Below are 21,213 nucleotides of genomic sequence, written 5' to 3'. Positions count from 1 at the left end.
TCAGATAAATTGCTAATTTCCAAGGAAACATAATACATAAAATTTACTTTAAAATAATTATGCCAAATATTATCAACACAAATTCTTTCATGATTACAAAGATACTTAGATCTTGTTATACCTCAAGATCACAAGAATAAAAATTATTGTCTGACTGCATTGTAGCTAAAATGAAGTAAAAATAGCTGTACAGACTGTGAAATCTAAGGTCACATACATAAAAGTTACTTAAAAAAAAACCCATGCTAAACAAAACTAAAATACTGTTACTGGTACCTTCCAGTTACTTAAAATCAAACTAAGTTAAATCAAACAGTAAACCAAATACTCTACATTCTACCCATACCAGGCAAATTAATATTACTATGAGGAAAAGCAACATATGCTGACAAAATAAACCAATCAGTAATGTCTGTCTGATCTCATATGAGTCACTAAACTTCACTGTGTCTTGGTTTCCTCATCTGTAAAATAGAGATGATAAAACGTTTCCCTCCTGCAATTACTGGAGAATGACTGAATCAACATATATTGGAAGTACTTCAAATAGTGTCTGGTACACGTAAGTACTATCAATCTTAGCTGTTATTTTCAACATAGAAAATTTACAATACACCAGAGAAAAATTCAGTCCACCAAATACATCAGTATCTCAACTACTCACAAATTATCATTTTGTGACTTTTATCTCCATTTGTGAAATGTATTAACCAGAAGAGCTATAGCTATAGTAAGCATTTGGTAAAATACAGAATACGCTAATAAAGACCTAAAAAATCTTGAGAAGAAATAGACTTCTTTAGAAAAGGTCACATACAGCCCATAAAGCTGGGAGATTTTAAAGACTGCTTGGTCTTTAGTCTGAAATTTCTTAACCTTTCAAGGATTTGAATGATTTTTTTGGTTTGACCCCTGACCCGCAAACCAAGACAGTTTCTTCTGCATAAATGGCTTCCTAAACACACATGCAAACAAGAACTACTAGTCTGAAAATGGTGGTTATAAAAAAAAAACTTCCATTTAGAAAAAATTAACTTGTAACATCTTATATTTTTGTATGTTATGTTTCTAAATTAATCATTCACTTTCCAAACTTAAATAGGGTCTGTTCAATTTCCCATGAAAGCACATTAAGAATCAAGTGACAACTAAAGGTCTGAATCTCTCTGTATATTAGTTCAAAACAAGAGATCAGACATATTTGAAGATATACAACATCTTTTAAAACGGATGCTTCTCATTTTTTACACACTAAGTAAAGGATGAGAAGGAGTTACCTGAAATCAGAGGGGAAGTTCTTCTAACACCACACATGGGAAGCTGTTGGCTCACACCAAGGTAGGCTATTAGACGTCTCAAGTGTGCATTTTATGTATTTCTGTATGGCTTGACTGAGCTAGGTACAGTTTTCAGGGTGTATCTACTGTTTCTCATGAACAAAATTGTTCATTAGCAAAATCAAAATTTGTGTTAGGGTTAAATGGTTCCCTACTACATCAACTGAGGCAAATTCAAGTTATCAAAACAAGTATTTTAGCAAAATTGTCTGTCGCACTGAATGCTGGCTCTCAGGGGCAAAAGAGTCATCATCACATTTTATTCAATAAAGAATTAAAAATGATGGAAAAACAAAAAAATTATAGGCCCCCTGTAAGAGTTACAGCAAGGGTCTCCGGTGTATTTATGCTGTACTTCCCTGAAAAGGAGAAAAGCAGAGACCGCTCGGTTGACACTAGATGTACTCTACACAACTTAAAAGGTGAAGACACTTGTCTTACATTACAGAGTAAGGAGCAGAGCAGAATGCCAAACTGCGTGTCCATTATGCACAGTTACACAAATAGAAAGCCTACAAAAATTCATTGGAAATAAAAAATAAAAATGTTATAGTGATTGATTTCAATGCAAGGGTCATGACTGGGTTTTTCTTTTTTTTTTTTAAAGATATTATTTAATCTTCACCTGAGGCTATGTCCATTGATGAGAGAGAGACATGGATGTAAGAAAGAAACACTTATAGGCCACCTCCCATTCACGCCCTGACCGGGGATCAAACCCACAACCTAGGTATGTGCTCTGACTGGGACTCAAACCCGCAACCTTTTGGTGAATGGGATGATACTCCAATTCACTGAGCCACTGAGCCACAGAGCCAGGGCATGAGTGGGTTTTCTATTCAATGGTAAGAACTGCTTTTAAAATGAACAGTTTTTAAGTTGTATAAACATTCTACCCTGGTCATTTCAGTAACTGCAAAAAAATTGTATGAAAAGAAAAGCCCCACTAAAGCTACCTGAATTACAGTTTTAGAAGCACAATGATAACATAAAACATTACAGATATGAAATAGAATTCTAAACCTATATTTTGGATAAATAATGTTAATACTTTCTAATATTCATATCCAGATGTGTCCAGTGGTCTTTGTATACAAACAAAAACTTCCCTCTCTTGTAACTTAACTAATTTCTGTTCAGAGGGAATGTGGTATAATAAAGAATTCAAGGGACTAAAATATTTTTCCTCATTTTGGGAAGAAGATCCTGTCCACTGCCTGGTGAAACTATTGTTGGTTGAGTTACAAGGTGCTTGCTCTATGTATCATTAGAAGCTATATAAATGTAACTTATTAATGTTACTGGAGGGAAGGCCAACTTAGAAGCACCCTTATGGCTTTGCATAAATGTTACTTAATAAAGTAATTACTACTGGATTGAAAACATTTGTGAAAACAAAAGGACCAGTTAATTACTATGTGAGATTGATAAAACTTACTGTCTTAACTTGCTTCCCTGTTTTTTAATCAGTGCCATTCCTAACAGTTAAATAACATGTTTAAGTAAGAACGATGAATTATACACCGTGGTTAATTCTACCCTTTGCAAGTCATTCGGATTGTTTCTTTTCTTTTTTTAACGTATGAAGGTTTTACTTAGATATCACATCAAGCAGGGAATCCATAGACACATATTGAATAGTCTTGTCTTTTGGCCTTTAAAAAATATTTTAACTAATGCACTACAAATTTAACTGGGTAAACATTCTATTAAGAAAATTACACACTGGAAAAAACCTACAAATATATGACACCAATCCATGTTTCTTAAACCCTGAGTTTCAGAAATTTCATCATTCCTACATTTCCAAATGCAGGCCGCCTTCCACATCCACAAACTCAACCAACCTTAGAGAGGAAATCCTCAGAAAAAAAATGTTATGTTGTTGCTGATGTAGTTTGGCCCACGATGGCTACATCTATACTGAACACATACACACTGCCTTGTCATTATTCCCTAAACAATACAGCATAACAACTTTTTAAAACGATTTTATTTATTTATTTTTTAGAGAGAGGGGAAGGAGAAAGAGGGAGAGAAACAGCAACATGTGGTTGCCACTTGTGTACCTCCTACTGGGGACCTGGCCCACAACCCAGGCATGTGCACTGACTGGGAATCGAACCAGCAACCCTTTGGTTCACAGGCCCATACTCAATCCACTGAGCCCCACCAGCCAGGGCCAGCATAACAACTCTTTACACAGCATTTACATTCCATTACGTGTTTAAAATAACCTAAATAATCTCCAGTATTTAAAGTATTCAGGAGAATATGCATAGGTTTATATAGGGAACTTGAGCAGCCTCAAATTTTGGAATCTTAGTACAATCCAGTAACCAATCCCCCAAGTAGACCAAGTGATGACTGCAGTTTCTCAAAGTTGTTTAAACATATTTTTAAAAGGGAGACAGGAGTATGTTAAAAATGTTCTAGATAAGAGTCAATTCAATAAAATACAGTATCTCCCCCTTAGAAACCATTTCACTTTCCGACCTCAGTTACCCATAGTCAACTGTGTTCTAAAAATGTTGAACAGAAAATTCCAGAAATAAACATTCATAAGTTTTAAATTGTGAGCCATTCTAAGTAGTGTGACAAAATCTTGCACCACCCATGAGTGACTCATCCCCTGGTCCAGTGCATCCATTCTCCATACAGTCCCTGCCCAAGTCACATAATAGCTGTCTCGCTTATTAGATTGACTGTTGAGGTATCACAGAGCCTGTAAGTAACTCTTATTTAACCTAATAATGGCCCCAAAGCATAAAGTGAATGTTACAAATCATCAGAAGGTCAACAGCAACCTAATGCTATGCCACAATATCATTCACCTCATGTCTCATCATGCAGACAATGCATAATCTCCTATTTCCACAGAGGAGGATGAATATTGTATTTTGAGTAAGATATTTTGAGAGAGACTATCTTACATAACTTTTATTACAGAATATTAATTGTTCTATTTTATTATTAATTATTCTTGTTAATCTCTTACTGTGCCTAATTTACAGACTGTATCATGGGCATGTAAGTACAGAAGGAAACAGTATACATAAGATTCAGTATCCATGGTTCTGAGTACCCACTAGGGGTCTTGGAATACATACACCTATACAGCATAACTACAGTGAGTGCTTAACAGAGTCAATTCTCAGAAAGCACATTCTTTTTTTCATTTTTTTTAAAAAATTGTATTTATTTAGTTTTAAACAGAGAGGAAGGGAGAGAGAAAGAGGGAAACATCAATGTGTAGTTGCCTCTCAGGCACCCCCTACTGGGGACCTGCCCTGCAACCTAGGCATATGCCCTCACTGGGAATTGAACCAGCAACCCTTTGGTTCACAGGCCAGTGCTCAATCCACTAAGCCACACCAGCCAGGGCAGAAAGGACATTCTTGACATTCATAAAAAACATTAAATACCTAACCATAATTTATATGAGCACACATATAAACTAGTCTTATGAGTGCCTGTACACTTCTAATGACTTTTTAAGAGTTTGTATATGTAAGTTATTTGGTTTACTAAAAATGTTTTCTAACATAGTGTCAAATTTCTATCCTTTAACCCATTCATTTTAAAATTTCTTTTTCAATCCTCACCTAAGGATATATTCATTGATTCCAAAGAGAGAAAAAGGGTAAGACAGGGAGAAAAGATGAGAGAGAGAGCTATCAGCTGCCACCCACACATGCCCAAACTGGGAATCGAACCTGTGACCTTTCAGTTTAAGGGACAATGCTCCAACTAACTGACCCGCACAGCCAGGGCCCATTCCTCCTCTTTTTGATCATCAGTCAGCATATACTCTTGCCAAGAAACACCCATGCTTTAGTTGTTCATACAACATGCTGACAGATTGATAAAAATAATAAACTATTGATATACAATATAACAAACTCTTCTAGATAAGGAGTTGATCTTTTCAGATATAGATTCTACAGTTTATGTATAAGTATCTTTTTTCTCTTTATTCCAACTATAAGTTGCTGTGAGTCATGTGGATTATGACTACAAATTTTAAAAAATTTGTTTTATAACAGTATTAAACATGGTTAAACCTTTGAAAGCTGGAAAGTGACAAGCCACACACTCTAGGATATGAAAATAAAAAGTACAAATATATGAACAAGTCACAAGTAGAATATTGGTCTTTTTTAAACAGCTTAAAAATAAACACATACACCACTGGAAACCAATTTTCTTCCTCATTTAACTTTCTAATATGTAAAATTTATGGCAAGCATTTACAAGAAAACTATTCCCATATTGATTCTAACCGAATACAAATCTCATGTATGGTGTGATGGTATATCAATGTCTAATCACTACATTATGCACTAAAATTAATATTATATCATATGTCAACTGTAAGTGAAAAATAAAATGCTTATAAAAATAACATATCTGCAAAGTACTAATCATGTTTAAGGTTTACTATTAAACAAGAACTAAATAGGTATATAATTCATACAACAAATTTGACAAGTTACTGAAGTTTATCTTTACTCCCCAAATCAAAACTGATAAAAACGTTTTGGTTTGAGAATGTGGCTGCAAAATAGGACAAATCAAAGCTACTTGGCAATGATTTCATGCACAAAAAAAAGAAAAGGATTCTTTCCAGTTTAAAAAATGACAAAACAATGCACAAATATTAGAAATTTAAAAGCATCCCAGGATTACACCTAAGTTGAAATCACACTGAAATGAAAGTAAAAGCAGTAGCACTAGCAAACGTATTAACAGTTCAGTGGAAACGGTTTGACCTGCTTACTTACCTGCTGATGATCTCAGCCTTCTTATCTCTTTCTCCCGCTAACAGACATTATGGCCCATGGTAAAAATTCAAAATTAAATTTTATTTATATATAACTTAGTATTAAAATGAGAACTCTTCTTAATGTTTTATTTTAGATGGAATAACCAAAACTTTTAACCATTTTAAACGTTAACATACAAGTGGAGGAAAATGAAAGCTTTATATGTAGAAATGTATGGAAATGGTCTTGTGTAAGCATGTGGGTTCTGGAGTCAGGTTGCGTGAGTTTAAATCTAGATGCTGCTGTTGACCAGCTTTGTAACCCAGTGAAATTTTTCCACCTCTTTCACTACTCATCTATGAAATGAAATACTGTACTTTATAAGATAACTATGAGACTTGAATGAGACCTCTATGTAAAGCACTTGATAAGATTTACAATTTTTCGGTAATGATTACCACAAGTATGATGACATCTTCTACAACCTTTATGGCTTCAACAGGGAGAAGGAAGTGAGTATCTCAGGCAACCCCATTAAACAGCTTCCCATACCTAATTTTGACTGTCTTCCTACACATGTGCAAACACACTCAAATACTCATAATACTCATCATACTCAAATACTCATTTTCTAGAAAAAAACATTACTCATTGTGCAAAGGTGCTGCTATGGACTTGCTATGGTCTGGGTGTCTGTGTACTGCACACCCACCCACCAACTCATATGTCAAATCCTAATGCCCAATGTAACGGTATTAGGAGGTGAGGTCTTTGGGAGGTGCTTAGGTCACAAATGTGGAGTCCTCATAAATAGAACAGGAACTCTTACAAAAAGGACACTACGGAGCTCCCTAACCCTTTCTACTATGTGAGGACAGAGCAAGAAGTTGTTAGTCAACAAAACAAAGAGGGCCTTGATGAGAATCTGACCAATACGGCGCTCTGATGTCTGACTTCCAGCCTCCAGAACTGTGAGAAGTAAATTTCTGTTGTTTATAAGCTACCCAGTCTATGCTACTTTGAATAAAATTGATATGCTGAGGTCCTACCACCCTGTATAATGATGTATTTGAAAGCAGACCCTTTGGAAAGTAATTAGGTTCAAGTTAGGTCATGAGGGTAGGGCTGTAACAATGGGATTAGCATCTTTATAAAAAAGAGGCATGTCAGAAGCCAACCTCTCTCCAACATCTGAGGACACAGCAAGAAGGCAGTCATCTGAAAGTCAGGAAGAGAGCCCTCATCAGAACCTGACCATGGGGGCGAACTGATCTTGGACATTAAAGCCCTCCAGGACTGTGAGAAAATAAATTTGTTCATACAATCCTGTCTACAGTATTTTTGTTATGGTAGTCAAAGCTGACTAACACAGGTGGTATTTTCAATGCTCAAACGTAGAAGAGGGACTTTCAGTCAAGATGGCAGAATAGGTAAACATGGCTCACCTCCTTACACAACCACATCAAAATTACAACTAAATTATAGAACCAGCACTCAGAACTGTCAGAAATCGAGCTGAATGAACTCTGACAACCATGGAATTAGAGAAACCACACCCATCCAGACTGGTAGGCAGGGCAGAGATGCAGAACAGGCTGGTCGCATACCACAGGTAGGGGATAAAAATTCAGGAGGGATATCTCAGGAGCAAAAAGTCCCAGCCCCACACCAGACCCCCCCAAACGAGCATTACAGTGCCAGGAAGACAGGTCCCCATAACTCTAGCTGCAAAAATGAGCAGAGACTCAGCTGGTGGAAGAAAACTTCTAGAATCCCAAGTAGTTCCTTTTAAAGAACCCACACATAGACTTACTCAAGACTCCCTCTGAGCTCCAGCACCAAAGATGCAGCTTGAAAGGCACCAGTGGCATACATGGAGGAAATGAAATGTTTGACATTAAGGCGAGAGCTTTAATGGACAGCTTTCTCCCATACAGAAAGGTGGGAAGAGGCCAATGTCCCTTTTCTGAACCCTCGCCCCAAAAGCCACAGAGCCAGCAGGTGGGTGCCATATCTGAGACTTCATCAATCTGGCTAACACTGCTTGCTTTGCCCTGGAGATCCCTTGAGGTTCCGCCCCACCCAACTTACAGCTGTTAACAGTAGCTTACCCATATAGAAAATGGCTGGTCTGGGCTCATGCTTCACAATTTCCTAAATTCTCTCAGACAAGCAACAGTTAGCCTCAGTGAGCCCCAAGCCCCTACATCTATCACTAAGCGATCCCAGGAGCCAGCCTAGATTCACAGCTTGGCTTTGTCTTAGAATCTCCAAGCCCAGCACAAGTAGCAGCCATCTCAGACTGCTGTAGAGCTCAGGCAAGATGGCCCCAGGAAAAACACTGAGGGGACTGACCTTGGCTTGCACCACCTGGAAAACCCCTTGGCCCACTCACACAGTGGACAGCTACAGACCATGCTGGAGCATCACCACCCTGCCCCTGCACAACTGATGCTCCAAGGAGGGTGAAGGTTGGTGATCAGTGATCATAGCCAGTCCTTTCTGCTGATTGACCTAAGTAAACCCCTCCCACTGACCTGCCAAAAGCAATCAAGGCTCAACTATAAGAGTAAAGTATACTCAGCCCACAGGAAGGGTGCACCTCGAGTACCCAGCTTGGGTGATGGGGGAGGCTGTGCCACTGGACCCTACAAGACGCCTACCACATCAGGCCATGCTATAAAGATAGTTAAAGCAGCTCTACCTAGTATATAGAAACAAACACTGGGAGGCTGCCAAAATGAGGAGACAAAGAAACATAACCGAAATGAAAGAACCGATCAAAACTCCAGAAAAAAGCAACATATGATGAGTTCAAAACACTGGTTGTAAGGATGCTCAAGTAACTTAGTGAACCTCAACAGCATAAAGATCCAGTCAGAAACTAAATATACACTAATTGAAATAAAGAACAACAACAGTAGAGTAGATGCAGCCAAGAATCAAATCAATGACTTGGAACATAAGGAAGGAAAAAACCAATAAGAACAAGAAGAAAAAAGAATCCAAAAAAAAGTGAGGATAGTGTAAGCAGCCTCTGGGATAACTTCAAGCATTTCCACATACGCAACATAGGGGTGCCAAAAGAAGAAGAGAAAGAGCAAGAAACTGGAAATCTATTTGAAAAAATGGTGAAAGAAAACTTCCCTAATTTGGTGAAGGAAATAAACATGCAAGTCTAGGAAGCACTGAGAGTCCCAAACAAGATGGATGCAAAGAGGCCCACTCCAGGACACATCAGAGTTAAAATGCCAAAGGTTAAAGGCAAACAGAGAATCTCAAAAGCAGTTAAGAGTAAAGCAGTTAGTTACCTACAGGGGAGTTCCCATAAGACTGTCAGCTAATTTCTCAAAAGAAACTTTGCAGGCAAGAAGGAACTGGCAACCAATATTCAAAGTCATAAAAAGCAGGGATCTACAGCCAAGACTGTTCTATCCAGCAAAGATATCATTCAGAATCAAAGGGCAGATAAACAGCTTCCAAGATAAGAAAAAACTACAGGAGTTCACCATCACCGAACCATTAGTATATGAAATGTTAAAGGGAATTGTTGAAGTAGAAGTAGAAGAAGAAATGGAGGAAGGAAATCATGAACAACAAAATGGCAATAAAGATGTATCTATCACCAATTGAATCTAAAAAACCAAAAAAACAGAGACAGAATCATGGATATGGAGAGTGTTCTGATGGTTGTCAGATGGGAAAGTGTTATGGGAGAATAGGTGAAGAGCTGAGGGGATTAAGAAGTACAAATAGGAAGTTACAGAATAGCCATGGGGATGTACAGTGAAGGGAATGGAGTAGCCAAAGAACCTATATACATGTCTCACGGACGTGAACAATGGTGTGGGGAGCTGGGTGGATGGGAACAAAGGAGAGAAAATTGGGACAACTACAATAGCATCATCAATAAAATATAATTAAAAATAAGTAAATATGTAAGGGAAAACAATTCTGAGTTTGTATCTTGCTAAGTTCATCAGGCCCATAGAAACTCACTGTGTCCACTATTTCAAAGACTGCAAGGGATGCCAGAATATGTCTTGTCTAGACAGACATTACAGTCCTGCCTACAGTGTAATTTCTTTTTAAAAGCACAATATAAAGGTTTTTTATTTTTCAAAAAGCTCCTTGAAACAGTTTTAGTTAGTTAAGCCATGGTGAGACAGACATTACACTCATTCTACAGTATGTTGCAAGTCGTAACTTAAGGGTTCTTACCTTTTGTATCTGCCTGAAACTGCTCTAGAAGGCTCCTGTGAAATAAAAATAATGACATATCAGTATGGGCATGCGTACAAGCACATCATTTCAGATCATATAAAACAGCTGATAGACAACATCTAATTTTGAAAGAAAATAACTTGAAGTAATTACCATTACTTTTAAAATTTGCACAGATTGTCAAACAAAACAAGGCTCTACATATGATATATCAAATAAAACCAATCATTTTTAAAAATTGCATTTGTAAAGTATTTTAAACCCTAAGAAAATTGATAAAGGAAGCGTTTAGCAAGCAAGAGATTTAAATTTTTTTGGAAGTGAATGAACATGAAAACATGCAAACATTATGATCCCTTCTATTTTATGCTCTCAATTTTTAAAATATGTACAATCCACCAATATACATAGTAATCACTGTGTATTTTTAAAGACAGCTAAAAATAGAAGTGAAAAGTATTTTTCATGCTGATTCTAAAGTATCAACAAAAATTGCTATAAGTAAACATAACCATTGAGGCGGGAAAATTATCTTATAGCTAACCAGAGAGTAATTTCTCTATTCAGTCTTTTAGTTCTTTTAGTTCTTTAATTCAGCCTAGGCTCTCTCAATATTTTTACAGTACCATTTTAACAAAACCCAGGCAAAATTAAATGGTGAGTCTTTTTAAACACTGATAACTCTTTTTAAAAATTAACCATTAAAATTCTCTAAGAGAGACCCTACAATGAAAGAGTTTCTGATATGACTGATCTCAGAGAATAATCTCCCTTTATAAAATGAGCAGGTTCAGGACTGACACAGCAAATATGGACTTGACTGCCTGGTGCAACAAAAGACATAATGGGGGAAACAGTACAGCAAATCGTATGGTTAACAGTAGGATTTAACCAAGTCCCAGTACTATGGGTAAGTTACTCATCTTCTATCAGTCATAAGTTTCCTCATTTTCAAAAAGGAATAACAACAATGTCTATTTTTACAGGACTGTGGAAATTAAATGCCCTTAAGTAAATGAAACAAAGTAGCACAACTCCTTTGTCATTAACCAATTGCCGGAAGTCACTAGGTGACAAGATCCCAGAAGTACCCGTGTGCATGGGCTTGATAACTTAACAGGATTACCCGTGGGAACCTCATGCTCTGACACTTGGTTCAAAGACGTTTTACCCTCCCCTAAGTGCCAACTGTTCTTAAAACAGGAACAGTAACGAAAGCCCAGCAAGTAAACTTCCAACCACCAATTTTCAATAGGTGTGCTGCTAGAATTTTTTAAACATGCAATACCTGACTATTTATTCAGGGGCACTGACTTCTTTTCCCTTAGATTGTCAGATTAAAAAATGACAACAATCAGTTGTGAATGAATCAAAATTATATTTTTTGTCAGATCAGCAAAAATATATTTTCTTGACATGCCACAGAATTTTAGTAATTAGTTTGTGTGCACCATGAGATGAAGAGGTTGAAAATCACTGCTTTAGAAGTTCTTAATCTGCCTGCCATTAATGGGGCAGCCCCTAAAGATAAGGCATATGAATCTTGGTGCTTTGTACACCAAACATGTAAAATAAATCTCCTATTTATAAACATATGAAATCTCTAGTGAATACCAACAAAGTAGATACTTTATAAAATTTAGTTTTTAAATTATTTTTGAAACCATAATGACTAGATTAAATAATCACTGGTTATTCATATAAAGCAGAAAAGAAATATTAAGCTTTTATGTATTCACTCAAAATATATTTTATTGAAATCTGATGATGGTTTCGTATAAAACTTAATCCCCTAAAGTTATACATAAGTAGTTCAACTAACATTTTATAAAGGTTTTCTTTTATAAAATTCCCTAGTTTTATTCGGTATGAACTAAAACTAAAGCTTATACCCTAAATGATACCTGTCTAAATATGCATTAGAAAAAAATGCTAATGTCCTAAGTTCCAAAACATCTTATCTCTCGTTTCATTATAACTTAAATATTTCAAAACATGACATCAACTTGATTACCCAGAATACCTTTTGCTGAAATGAAACAAGCAGAATTGCTGATGAAAATTGCCCTCATTGGGTCTACTGACTTGCGGGTTACTAATGTACAGATTGAAATGGTATAAAATACCTGAGGCTTAATGAGCATTCTCCTTACAGTGGTAATACTTCAACAGATACAGTTTTAGAGCAGAACTTTAACAAACACATAAATGTGAAATGGAAAATATTTTCAGCAACACTAACTGATAGAGACATTATACTAAATTCATACTTCAGCCCAACTATAAATGGAAGTCAGTATCAGGTAAGTTCCCAGTCAAGTATACTAACAGAAAACTAAGTAATACCAGTTTTCCACATTTCCTACAGCTTTTAAAGAAAAAAACTGGTCACTGGCCAAGATGGAGGCATAGGTAGATACACTCTGCCTCTCCGCACAGACAAAAGAAGGACAACAACAAATTTAAAAACAAAAAATAACCAGAATTGCCACAAAATCAAACTATATGGAAGTCCAACAACCAAGGAGTTAAAGAAGAAACACTCATAAAGACCGGTGGGAGGGGAGGAGAGGACTTGTGGCAAGGCTGTGGATGGAGGATCAGGCAAGGTAGCGGCTGGCAGAGTTATCCACACCCACATTTGCAATGGGGATAAACTAGGAGGAACAATTGGGGAGTGAGAAAGATTGTGCAACCCAGGGTTTCAGTGCTGGGAAATGAAGCCTCAAAGCCTCTGACTGAAAAAGCTTGTGAGGGTTGAGGCGGCAGGAGAAACTCCCAGCCTCACAGAAGAGTTCGTTGGAGAGCCACAGGGTCCTAGAAGGCACACAAACCCACCCACCCCGGAATCAGCACCAGAAGGGCCCAATCTGATTGTGGATGGGGGGAAGTGAATGAAAGTCAACCAAAAGGTGAGCAAGAGGTACTGTTCCCTCTCGTACCCCTCTCCCCCCATAGAGCTCCATAACACATTGACCTGAGTTGCCCCACCCTGGCAAATACCTAAGGCTCTATCACTTACAACGTAATGGGTGGGCTGAGACAAAAAAATATGGCCCAAATGAAAGAAGAGATCAAACCTCCAGAAAAAATACAACTAAGTGACAAAGAGACAGCCAAGCTACCAGATGCACAATTCAAAACACTGCTAATCAGGATGCTCATAGAATTAGTTGAGTATGGTCTTAAAATAGAGGAAAGAGTGAAGGCTATGAAAAGTGAAATAAAGGAAAATGCACAGGGAACAGTGAAGCGAAGGAAACAGGACTCAAATCAACAATTTGGAGAAGGAAGAATAAACATTGAACCAGAATAGAATAAAGAATCAACAATTCAAAAAAAAAATGAGGAGAGGCTTAGCAACCTCCAGGATACCTTTAAACCTTTCAACATCCAAATCATAGGGGTGCTGGAAGGAGAACAGGATCAGCACAAAATTGAAAACATAATGAAGGAGAACTTCCCCAATCTGGCAAAGGAAACAGGACTTCCAGGAAGTCCAGAAAGCTAAGAGAGTCCAAAGAAGTTGGACCCAAGGAAGTACACACCAAGGAACATAATTACATTAACCAAAATTAAAGATAAGGAGAGAATCTTAAATGCAGCAAGAGGAAAGGAGATACTTACCTACAAAGGAGTCCACCATCACCAAGCCATTATTAAATGAAATGTTAAAGGGACTTACTTAAGAAAAAGAAGATGATCAAAAATACAAACAGTAAAGCCCTGGATGGTGTAGCTCAGTGGACTGAGTGCGGGCCTTCGAACCAGAGGATCACGGTTCGATTCCCAGTCAGGGCACATGCCTGGGTTGCAGGCCAGTTCCCATCAGGGGATTCACGAGAGGCAACCATACACTGATATTTCTCTCCTTCTCTCCTTCCCTTCCCCTCTAAAGATAAATAAATAAATAATCTATTAAAAAGTGTTAACAAATGTTTAAAAAATACAAACAGTAAAATGACAATGAACAACTATCAACAACTGAACCTAAAAAAACAAGAAAGCGAACTATGCAAATAACTAGAACATGAACAGATTCACAGAAATAGAGATCACGTGGAGGGTTATCAGCATGGAGGGGGTAGGGGAAGAGTATTAGAGGAAAAGTTATAGGAAATAAGAAGCATAAATGGTAGGTACAAAATAGATGGGGGGAGGTTAAGAATAGTACAGGAAATGGAGAAGCCAAAGAACTTGTATGTATGACCCATGGACATGAACTAAGGTGAGGGGGGATGCTGGTGGGAGAGGAGGGACAGGGCAGAGGAGCAGATTAAGGGAGATAAAATGGGACACCTGTAATAGCATAATCAATAAAATACATTTTAAAAAAATTAAAAAATTAAAAATTGGTCCCTTAAAACTTAACTAAGTTTTATACAGTATTTTCTATAGAGCTAGAAGTTAAACAACTCTAACCCATGGAGTGATAAAAATTACTCCATGCTCCAAACAACTCATAGAGTAATAATCACTCCATGCTTTATGACCAAATGTGTAAAACAATTAACATTTAAACTGATTTCTATATAACTAATACTTTGGTAATTAAAATGCTGACACAGGCAAATAACACAACTTTATTCTTTATTGGTAGATTTGAATATGGTCATTTATGAAATTATCCATTTTGCAGCTAAATGTTATTTCACAGTGAATCTGGTAATCAAATTACATTTCTTAACAATGAAATGTTCCCCAAGTTAGATATATTAGTAGCAATTTAAAGGGGGGGGGGTAGTTCGCTTATCTAAATGTGCCTTCAAAATCAACAACTACAGGAGTTTACAGTGATCTCTATAACCTTTTGAAAACAGAATACTGGACATATCTTGAATAAGAAATGTTAGATAGAAAAGACAAAACCAACCCATACAGTGTAGCAAATGAGGCCCTTATAATTTTAAAGAGGAAAATATTGTAAGTTTCTAAACATAAAAATAAAATTCTATAAAAATATAAATTCCACCTTCAGATTTTTTAACTAGAAGCCTCTGTATTTCTGTGGCCACAAAGATTTCCAAGCAAAAGGTAAAAACTCAGTAATTATTATTAATTAAGTGCTAAATGTGGGGGTAGGGGAGGAGAAATACCAGCATCACTGAAACTCCTTGTAAAAAAAATACAACTAAGACTGATATTGGTCTTAACATTTTGTTTCAAAGACTATGTAATTAGTCCTTCAAATTACCCCAAAGCCTGTTATACAACTGATTTAAAATATACTTTTCCTGAAATAATCTCCCTTGCACTGGGATGGTTTATATTACTAAAGGGAGGGGAGAAAGACCTATGTAGAGCTTAGAAAATGTTGGCAACACACAAACGGTTTTGTGTAAGTTTAAACAAAACATTCTGCTATAGTCATGTTGAGAATAAGGAAATCCCACAAACAGCATCTTTACAGGTGCAGTGGCTGATCAAACTAGTCAAGTATAAACAAATACAAAAGCACACGTGACACAAGATCAGACAAAGACAGGCCCAACAGAATGTAGCACAATAATACTTAAGTTATTAAAGTCAACTGATTTTCCACAAAGCCACACCCCTCAGTAAAATCATGGCATAACATACTAACTGGTCTCCAGACTAACTTAAAATACCTATACTGGTATACACAATATAGCAAGACAGATTGTTGAAGATGAATACTGAACAAAATATCTGTAATGTATATAACTGATAAAATTAAAAGGAAAACAAGAACTTTATCAAATTAACAAAGATTAAAAAAGGAAAAACTCAGAAATTCCCTTTCCTTTCCTGAACAATTCAGTCCTACAGCCATTAGGTGAGACACAGCAAGGTGGGGAATAAACACAGAGATCCAACCCTGGGTCATGGAATACTGAAACCCTTACACAAAGAAGAGCTGCTTGGCTCAGAGAATCAGAGCCCAGGCAAATTGCAGAGCACCCATGTAACGCAGGGGTGGGGTGGGGAACTTGCCTGGCCTGAGAAATCAGAGGCTGAGCAAACCAAGGAGGGTGTCTACAAAGAAAAGGAAAGGCAGGTTGTCAGCCCTGAGGCAAGGTCAGAAAGGGAGTCACATGAAGGGACATTAGGAACCCCAAGCAGAGTGTAATGGTCATCTATTCAGGAAGGTGGCCCAGAATCAAGTATTGGAGCACCAGAAGGGTACCCTCAAAGATATACCCTCAAAGAGGTAGTCTGGTGTAGGGAACTCACAGGCCCTGGGGGTTCGGAGAATACCTTTGCAGAGGGATGACCAGAGGTGATATACCAGAGCCCAACCAGGATGAAGAGTGTCCAGAGTGGCATCCTGGCCTAGAGGAGTCAAAACCCAATCAGGTGGACAAGGACTCCCTATGAGAGAACAATCCAGCATGAGGTCTCAGTGTCCAAGCAAGAACCAAGACCCTAGCAACCTGTCACAGAAAAGCAGAAAGCTACGCAGGGAAAGGAAGGAATCCCCAGAGAGGGGTGACCTAACGTGAGGAGTCGCAAATCAAGCAGGGCAAGGAGAGCGTCCTGCAGCCTGGCACGGGATGTCCGACCTGAAGAGAAAGAGCAGAGTGTTCAGGGAGAGCCAACACGGGCTGTCAGAGGCACCTGCCATGTGGAGAGAGTAAGTGTGTGTGTGTGTGGGGGGGGGGGGGGGGCAAGTGGGAGAGAGCTTCCACACAGGGGAACTGAACAAGTAAGAAACCAGCATGAAAAACAGAAAACAGACTTCTCAATGTCACAAAAGGGAGTTACAAATACTAGAATAACCTCTATCGTATTAGATTAGAATTAGAGGTATTGGTATAAATTAGTTCCAATATCTATGTACAGATGGATGTAGCTAGGTGAGTGTGTAGACAGGCATACATGTGGGTGCATATGTACATATAGTCATACACATATTTTGTAGGTCTGTAAAGACAGGAGCTAGAAATAGTGACATCTTGATAAGATGTTGCCTAGAGCCCAGATCTTGGCTTCAAAATATTTTCCAGTGAAAGGAATCAAGCTTCCTTAGAGAAATGGCTGCTTCCAAAGCTAGAGGTAGGAAAGTTAGAGATGAGACTGTAACATCTTTTTTTTTTTAAATATTTATTTATCTTTAGAGGGGAAGGGAAGGAGAGAGGAAGAGAAACATCAATATATGGTTGCCTCTCTTGAGTCCTCTGCTGGGAACTGGCCTGCAACCCAGGCATGTGCCCTGACTGGGAATCGAACCGCGATCGTCTGGTTCGCAGGCCCGCGCTCAATCAACTGAACTACACCAGCCAGGGCCGAGACTGTAACATCTTGTTATCATAGAAAACAAACAAGTATTGCAAGGATGAGGGAGATATGGCAAAGAATACAAAAGCTTAAAGGGGTTCCCACTGGCCAAATCTGGGATAATTTGAATACCAAAGTAAATAACAATAGTATAGTGGTAGGCAAAATAATGACCCTGAAAGATGTCCACATCCTAACCCCTAAAACCTCCACCCATACTAGGTGACATGGCAAAGGGAAATTAAGGTTGTAATCAACAACCCTAAATAGGGGGATTATCCTGGATTATTTGATGGGCCCAATGTAATCATAAGGGTCATCAAAAGTGGAAGAGAGAGAAAAAAATCAGAGGAACAAATGACTAAGAGGAAAGGTCAGAATGACGTGATGTAAGAAGGACTCAAGTCACAATTGCTGGCCATGGAGAAGGAGACAATTGGGCAAATATGGGTAGCCACTAAAAGCTGGAAAGGACATTGATTCTCCCCTGGCCTCCAACAAGAAATTCAGCCCTGTCCTGGCTGGTGTAGCTCAGTGGATTGAGCACAGGCCTGCAAACTAAGGGATCCCGGTTCGATTCCCAGTCAGGGCACATGCCCGGGTTGCAGGCCAGTTCCCAGCCAGGGACACACGAGAGGCAACCATACATTCATATTTCTCTCCCTCTCTCCTTCCCTTCCCCTCTAAAGATAAATGAATAAAATCTTAAAAATAAAAAAAGAAAGAAATTCAGCCCTGATCTTAGCCTCTGCTTCAGTCCCTGATTTTAGCCCAATGAGGCCCAGGTAGGGCTTCCAACTTACAGAACTGTAAGATGATAAATTTATGTTGTTTAAGACACCTAGCTTGTGGTAATCTGTTACAGCAGCAATAAAAAACTAATAGAGATGGCAACAAGGTATAACCCATCACACAAACCAGGTAATAGTGACTTGATAAAGATATATAGATATTAATAGATATATAATAGATAACTGAATATTAATAGATATATACTAGGTAAATGGAAAGAATCTGATGAGGATTAAGATACCTACATGACTCAAAATATACTTACCTTTTTTTTTCCTTTCAATTCTATTTTGTATTGTCAGGTGTACAGCTTAGTGGTCAATCATATACTTTACATAATCTCCCCCTGATATTTCTAGTGCCCCAACTGGCACCATACATAGTTATCACAGTACCACTGACCACACTCCCTATGTTTTTCTTACATCTACGTTGTCTCTTTTCTAACTACCAATTTGTACTTTTTAAAATACTTTTGCCTTTTTTCACCCTGTCCTCCAACCTCCCTCGATTCTGGCAACCGACAGTTCACTCTATGTTTCTACGAAGTCTGTTTCAATTTTGTTTGTTTACTTTGCTCTTTAGTTAAATCATGTGCCATTTATCTTTCTCTGTTTATTTCACTGAACATCATACTCTGTAGGTCCATCCATGCTGTGGCAAATGGTTAAAAAAAAAAGCTACTCGATTTCATGACCAAGCAATACCCCATGTGCTCACATGGGTGCCCCCCCTTTTCACCCACTCTTCTATTGGTGGGCACTGGGGTTACTCCCATACCTTGACTACTGTAAATAATGCTGCAATGAACACAGATATGGAAATTCTCTCTATCAGTGTTTTCGGTTGCTTTGGATAAATCCCAGAGGTGTAATAACGAGGTCATAAGGAAGATACTTTTTTTAGTCCTCACCAGAAGACATTTTTTCATTGCTTTTAGAGAGAGGAAGGGGGAGAGAGAGACACTGACAGGAGAGAGAAACATCGTTCATTTGCCTCCCAGACATACCCAGATCAGGGATCGAATGTGCCCCACCGGGGACGGAACTGTAACACAAGCATGTGACCTAAATGAGAACTGAACCCGCAACCTTTTGGTTATGGGACAACGATCCAACCAAATAAGCCACACCAACCAGGATAAGGCAGATGCATTTTTAGTTTCACAAAATACTTATTAAGAAGGGGAAGTAGAGCCTGGTAAATATCACCTTAATCACATGACCAAGGTGACCATCATCAGAGGCAATGGGGCAAATTAAATCAAGTGTCACCCCTACAGGGGGTACACAAGAGGCAACCACAAGCTGATGTTTCTCTTCCTCTCTTTCTCCTCTCCCTGCCCTCGCCTTTCTCTAAAAATAAATAAAATCTTCAAAAAATTAAAAAGAAATTGCTATGCCACTGAAAATAGTACAAAAAGTTTTGAATAACCTGAAAACAAGGTTCATGCTGCAACACTTACAAAGAACATTCTGGAAATACCAAAATTATAAACATATAATCCTTTTTACCCAGAAATTTCAGCACTTGAATTTTAGTCTACTGATTTACATAACTATATGCAAAATAATGTATTTAAAGGTTTTCACTACCATATTGTTTGTAATAGTAAAAGATTTTATGATCAGCAGATGTTGGAGAATTACGGGGCATTTATAAGAAGGAATATTGCTCACTGGCAAAAAAGAGTGAAGCCCTTTGTGTGCTAGCATGGAGGTCACTACACAATATTAAGTGAAAAAGAGCAAGAGGCAAAATAGTGTGCTTAAAATCAGAAATACGTGTGGACACAGAGATACCTCTGGAGGGCCACACGAGAAAGCACTAGCTGCCTCCAGGGAAGGTAACCAGGCAGCTACAGTAGAGTTCGTACCACGTACCCTTTTGTATTTCTTGCATTTTTTAACTCTATGACTGTTACTTTTTTAAATATATTAAGTTTAGAGCTTAAAAGTAATTAAAAATACAGAGTACGGAAAAAGTTAAAAATTTAATAATTCATAAAAATACAGAGTAAAGAAACAGTTCAAACTAATTGCCCCTTTACACTTTTATTTTTTCAAATTTTCCACTGATCATGTATTTTTTAATTAAAGAATATATTACTTTAAAAACTGGCATGATTGTCTAGAAGGAAACATGATTAAGTATTTGTATAAACCATAGCTAAAACTCTAAGAAAGCTTTCTAAATTATTTTTTATTACCACTATTCCACATTATCTGAAAGTTATCCAGTATAATCTTAAAATACTCTAACCTTTCCAAAAGCATACTATTATGTTATATTCGTATTCCTATTTTATTCTTCATGTTTGAAGATTTGTTACACTAAGTGGTTTGGACTCATAGATAATGCTAAGAAGGTCTCTCTGTCCTCTTCACACAGCAGTATTTTTGCCGATATATCCTCTAGGGCAAGGGAAATAAAGGAAAGACTAAAGTGGGACTATGTCAAACTAAAAGGCTTCTGGAAAGCTAAAGAAATCAAAATGAAAAGGGAATCCACAGTATGGGAAAACATATTTGCCAATGGTACCTCTGATAAGGGTTTGATCTCCAAAATATATAAAGAACTCATACCACGCCACATCAGGAAGACAAACAATCCAATTAAAAAACGAGCAAAGGACTTGAACAGACACTTTTCCAAGGAGGACATACAGAGGGCCCAGAGACATATGAAAAATGCTCAACATCACTAGCCATCAGAGAGATGCAAATTAAAACCACAATGAGATACCACTTCACACCAGTCAGAATGGCCATCATTAGCAAATCAACCAACAAGTGATGGCAAGGTTGTGGAGAAAAGGGAACCCAGTGCACTGTTGATGGGAGTGCAGACTAGTG

The 21,213-nt window shown here is 37.8% G+C and overlaps 1 protein-coding gene across 1 annotated transcript in view; it reads right to left on the bottom strand.

Moving 5' to 3' along the window:
* Window positions 1–21,213, bottom strand: part of PAWR (pro-apoptotic WT1 regulator) — a 119,661-nt gene that overhangs the window by 18,133 nt on the left and 80,315 nt on the right. Inside the window, exon 4 of the mRNA XM_037042820.1 lies at window positions 10,325–10,359. Within this exon, the coding sequence (XP_036898715.1) occupies window positions 10,325–10,359 (35 nt within the window). The remainder of the gene's footprint in view (window positions 1–10,324; window positions 10,360–21,213) is intronic.

This window comes from Sturnira hondurensis, unplaced genomic scaffold, assembly GCF_014824575.4.
Source record: "Sturnira hondurensis isolate 20B ecotype Veracruz unplaced genomic scaffold, ASM1482457v3 Scaffold0003801, whole genome shotgun sequence".
Lineage (NCBI taxonomy): Eukaryota > Metazoa > Chordata > Mammalia > Chiroptera > Phyllostomidae > Sturnira > Sturnira hondurensis.
The sequence above is the reverse complement of the archived record's forward strand: the minus strand, read 5'-3'. Positions and strand labels throughout refer to the sequence as shown.